This window comes from Cariama cristata, unplaced genomic scaffold (genome assembly GCF_000690535.1).
Source record: "Cariama cristata isolate BGI_N322 unplaced genomic scaffold, ASM69053v1 scaffold30719, whole genome shotgun sequence".
Lineage (NCBI taxonomy): Eukaryota > Metazoa > Chordata > Aves > Cariamiformes > Cariamidae > Cariama > Cariama cristata.
The window spans coordinates 17,271-22,429 of record NW_009634715.1 but is presented as its reverse complement, the minus strand read 5'-3'; the positions used below and the strand labels follow the sequence as shown (position 1 = coordinate 22,429).

General features: G+C 36.6%; 1 protein-coding gene across 1 annotated transcript in view; it reads right to left on the bottom strand.

Annotated features, from left to right (window-relative positions):
• Window positions 1-5,159, bottom strand: part of LOC104167110 (palmitoyltransferase ZDHHC2-like) — a 19,396-nt gene that overhangs the window by 6,483 nt on the left and 7,754 nt on the right. The window contains 3 exon segments of the mRNA XM_009707245.1: window positions 2,525-2,557; window positions 4,138-4,207; window positions 5,140-5,159. The exon segment at window positions 5,140-5,159 is cut by the window's right edge and continues 29 nt beyond it. Of these exon segments, the coding sequence (XP_009705547.1) occupies window positions 2,525-2,557; window positions 4,138-4,207; window positions 5,140-5,159 (123 nt within the window).

Below are 5,159 nucleotides of genomic sequence, written 5' to 3'. Positions count from 1 at the left end.
AAGTCCATTGCATTCCTGCCTGCAGGTGCATCTATATATAGTATGAGCAGCAGCAGCACTAGCATAGAAATCACTAACGCTTTTATTTCTGAATCACTAATGCTTTTATTTCTGCATCACTTAAACTTTTTAGAGTAGTTAGAAGGCAATAAACCTTTTAGAGTAGTTAGAGGGCAATTAGCATTAAATATTTCCCTTTTTCACAGCATTTCCACTAGCACAGGAGTGATAGCCAAAATAAAGCCTCCCAAAAAGCAGAAGACAGCTCACCTGGGGCTAGGACATTACTACTACCTTACTACCTCTGCCTTCTAAATGCTTTATCTTACTTTCCTTAGGTTATTTTTACCTGTCCTCTCTCCAGAAATCCTCCTAGCAGAATATTAAAATAGTAGAAATTCCCATTACTGTTTTTCTGCTCTTGCTAAGCATCACATGGGTCTTCCCCCGCTTCTTTCCCACCAAACTCGCTCCCACCAAACAATCCCAACACGAAAAGCAAAGGAGGACCCAATGATGTTTTCAGTGGGGCTGAAACCCACCCATTAAACTGATTTGCACCCTTACTTTTGTTGGCAAAATAGCCATGTATTTCCCAAAGAACCCTTGAACACAGGTCTTTAAAGGAAACTGTAAAGTTTGATCAGCATCTGCGAAATACTTCAAAACTCTCTTGTCACTTCCACAGTTATTTATTTCAGGGTAAGCAAGGAACCGTGGATATGCAGTCAAATTAGGAAAAACAAAGCAAGACAATACCTCTTTTTTAGTGCATTTCTGTTAGTTGGAGTACAAAAGGAACAATTCTCTATCAATAAGCATTACATGTCTTCCAAGTAGCTTTTCCATTTCTATTTTTTCTTTTTGCACCCATTGCTTATTAGATTAAAACCACTGAGCAATGTAAATACTCTCTCAAACTGGGTATGTTTACGTTGTTTGGATATGAAGAGTCTTCAGACAAAAACGGAGTTTATTTTTCTAGAAGTCTATGCCCTGGTGAAATACCACTTCACTGCCCCTTTACACAACACTCAAGTGCTCAGTTTATGAGTTATTTGATGCAATGGATTTTTATTCTGAAATTGAACTTTACATGAAGGACGTTTTCATGTACTATCCTAAGGTAGGACAACTCAAAAAATCCCAAACAGACCATAAAGCTTATGAAAAGTGTGTATAATACTGAATAATAATAGTAGTATTGAGACTTCTCACTGAAATTTTGTCAGGAACAGCCTGACAGCTATTTTTCTTATAGCTTCCTACAAGACAGCTATAAGAAGGCTGAAAAATGGAAACAGCCTTTTTTCTTATAAGAAATTTATTCCTCATTCAACGTTTTTATCTGTTTGTGGTTTGTTTGAGAAACACACTACTAACACTGAGCATCATCAAGTTTCACATGCTGATATCCCTACAGCAAAAAAATATGTAGGCAGTAACTCTACCCTATATTGTTAAATATTTCTTTCAATTATATCTAGCAAGCAGCTGCAAAATAAGGGGAGATTCTTAAATCATTGGCACTTCAAGACATGGTTTAGTGGGTTTAGCGGGCATGGTGGCATTGGGTATACAGTTGGACTTGATGATCTTTGAGGCCTCTTCCAACCATAATGTTTCTATGATTCTACGATTCTGTCAGATGCTGTAGTCAGGATCAAGACAAACAGGAGGAGCCCAGCACCTCTTCCTCCCCCAGGACAGAGTCTCCTCTGCCAGGAGTTTGATTTAAGAAGGTCAAACCAGCTACTTAGAATCATCTACTATTCAGTTCGTCCAACGCAGGAGATTCTTCTTTTCTGATCAGTTTCATGTGGTGAAGAACTGCCATCTACCACCCAATCCTCTTAACTTGGACCTTACTAAACAATTATTTTTATTTCCGTGAGGTATCTGCCAAACTGACATTAAAATTAATTACACATCCTGTCTACCCACTGGTTCCAAGGGCTGCTGAGAAAAGACTGGAAAACAAAACCACTGTGCAGGCTGACACGGCAGCAAAAGGAGGGAGGGTGAGAGGGGAGAAAAAAATGAAAGGAAACAAAGAACCATAAAACTAAAAGAGCTAACTTGCTGTTTCCAGCCAGCCCACCCAAGTTCCTGTGGGAGCTTCAGTAAGGGGAACAAGGCACAGCCTTCCCTTTGGGTTTTTAACCTAGGGTAGTATTTCATCATTCAACGCCACTAAGCCACAGTAATACTCAAAAGCCCATGAAGAAAAGATGCAATTCTTAAAAGAAGTTTTCTTGCTGACAAGAAGTCTACCTCATCCTAACTGTAAAAACAAAGTTACCTAACAAAAAGGTCTAAGAAAAATGATATATGAACTTCTTTCCTCATCTCACAACTAGGAAGACAGGACATACAGTAAGTAACTCCAATGGTCCTGCAAGAGCAGTAACTTCACACAAGCATCTAACTCTCGAATAGCAAAGCATCACCTTCATAACAGGCCCCTCAACAGTTTATTTTACCAAATCAGAAAGTAAGAAACGAAACACAATAGTACACTCACCAAGGGCAATGATGATCCATTTTCAAAATACATCTTAAAAAAACACCAAGAGAATTCCAAGCATCGCAAAAGGAAAAAGAAAAAGAAAAGTCAAAAGCACTGTTACGTGTCAGATTTAAATTATTCACATACAGATTAAGAATTACCCAGAGGTACTATTAGTTACCTAATCTATTTAACAAAGATGTCTATTTAAATTCCCATAATAGAGTTTACCTACAAGTAAACTAGAGGTAACCCAAACTCAAAACACTTGTTCTGTCAAGAGCTTAGTGATTTAAGTAAATGCAATCTGTAGCTTCAACTTTAGGATTTGGTCCTCGTTCTGAACAGGTTTTTCAACTATTGTTTATTCTCTGACAGAGCGTTAGAAACTAGGCTAATTCAACTATCATATGCTCAGTGATACAACTAAATGTATTTCCAAGTACATGATTTGCTCTTATAGAAATTTATACTGAAGGTTTTTAAGAACTTACCTCGTACAAAAAAATCCCAAACATTTTTGCAATTAATCACTTTCCATTAATAAAACATGCACAAGAAAATCAGATATAATTGAAGCAAGTGGATTTTGACAAGGTAAGGACAAAATTAAGGTATTCTGCAAGATAAATTAACTAATTGCATTCTGCAAATTTCACTCACGTTTCATAGGATAACACAGGGTCACCCTTTTTCTCCACCCTGCTCAGACACAAGAATGTTCCTATCTTACATTGCAACCACCACCCCATACAACACAACCAAGATCCCCTTTCTGCCTCAACTCAGTCTTTCAGCGTCTCTGCTGCTTTGCTAGACAAAACGGAAAGTAGTCTTCTCTGCCTCACAATCGTGTCGGAAGGTTTGATGCATTATCAGCTGAAGAATATTTGGAACAGTATTAAAGTTAAGAATAAATCAATCTTTGAGGAAGCCCCTTCTCTTAAAGTTAGAAATTTAAATCACTGGAGGCAAGAGTGGAGAAACACACAGACATCCAAGCTAACTGGAGAAAGGTCAGAGAGAACAGTGGAAAGAAAGATTGAATTAGAAAGCAATTAGACTTCTGGGGAATATGGAGGTGAACTTCCTTTGGTGTTAGACAAACAAAAACTTTATTTTACGGCTTCAGTTAGAAATGGGGGGTGCTTGGTTGCTTCTTTCTTTAAACAAAAATAACCTTCAAGTTATCCAATGAAAAATAGGATATTAAGTTTATTACCTCGGATAAGATGTAAGTGACATCATGATTAGATTGAGATGGGTAGTGATCTTTATTCAGATTCTAACAAGAGAAGCAAATTTTTGTTTATCAGCTATTTTTGGTAACATTCTTAAGGAAAAGTCTTTATTAATATTCATAATTTTTAACCATTTAGTAAAGGATGTATAAGACCACGTAATCCATGCTGGCATCAAGAAAGCCACCAAATGAATTAGGGGAAGTTACAGACTTCCTTAGAAATAAGTAAATAAAAACTAAACCTGAAAAAAAATCTAAGGGAAAACAGCTTATCTGTCAAAACATTAAACCTGAAAAATCTATGAATAAAAAAATAAAAGCTTCTGTGTCAAGAAAAAAAAAATCCATTAGATCAGAAAACCACTTAATTAAAATATTTTCTTACTTGTCGCATACAGAACAGTGATGGCAACGATCTGGTTTTACAAGATGGCATCTGTCACAGTATCTGATTGCTAAAGAAAAGAGTTCCAAGATTAGATCTCAATGTACAGTTACACATGTTGATTCCTGAAGTCTGTGCAAAAATACTAGCAGCTTAGCCCAGCAGAACCCCCAGGAAACTATTTCAGCATGATCAGAAGCAGTTGCAAATACTGAAGCATTCTCTAAGCACTTGCAATGCTGAATCTAGCAGAGTGAACCCAAAAAGCTCAGTTTTTGCAATCTCTGCTAATCATGCTAATCAGGGTTTTTTCTTCCAAACCCTTCAGCTCTGCAAAACAACCAACAAACCAACAAAACCCTCACTAGACTGGAAAACCTTTAAAAACTGTTCAACAATATAGCTATTTTACGCTATTATTCTAACAGCTTTAATTTACTATATGAGATTATCTCTTGGATTTGCTTAGCTAGCCAGCATTCACAAACTTACAATATCAGTAGGTTAATATTAACTCTTAGTTTGGAAGAATTTTTGTTCTTGCAACTGAACAACTGGCAAGTGAAACAGTAACAGTTTCTTACTGTGATCTATCTAGCTATACACAACATGCAGATAGTGATTAGTTTACTATTTTTAATTTTTTTTTTAACCTATTAAAGAAGAAATCTATGCAGTTAAAGACTGCTATCAGCCTCTTCCGCAGTTTGTTAGTGTTACAAGCTACTTCTTAATGTCAGTTTGCAAACACTTAGCAAGGTATTGTCAATCCACTTTAAATCCTAAATTGTATGCAGCAATTTACTTTCCAACAGTCTTTCCACTGAATAAATGCGGCTGCATAAAGCTACATTAAAGTTAAATTCTTGGGTCACTTTGTTATTTTATGAAGTATGAAAAGCAGTTCTTTCCTACAATCCAAACCCTTGAAATTTTTTTAAAATTAGTTTAGGTAGTACGTCAAGACACCTGCCTTCGGTGCTCTCCTGAACACCTATTTACCTCCAGACATTGTCCGTGTA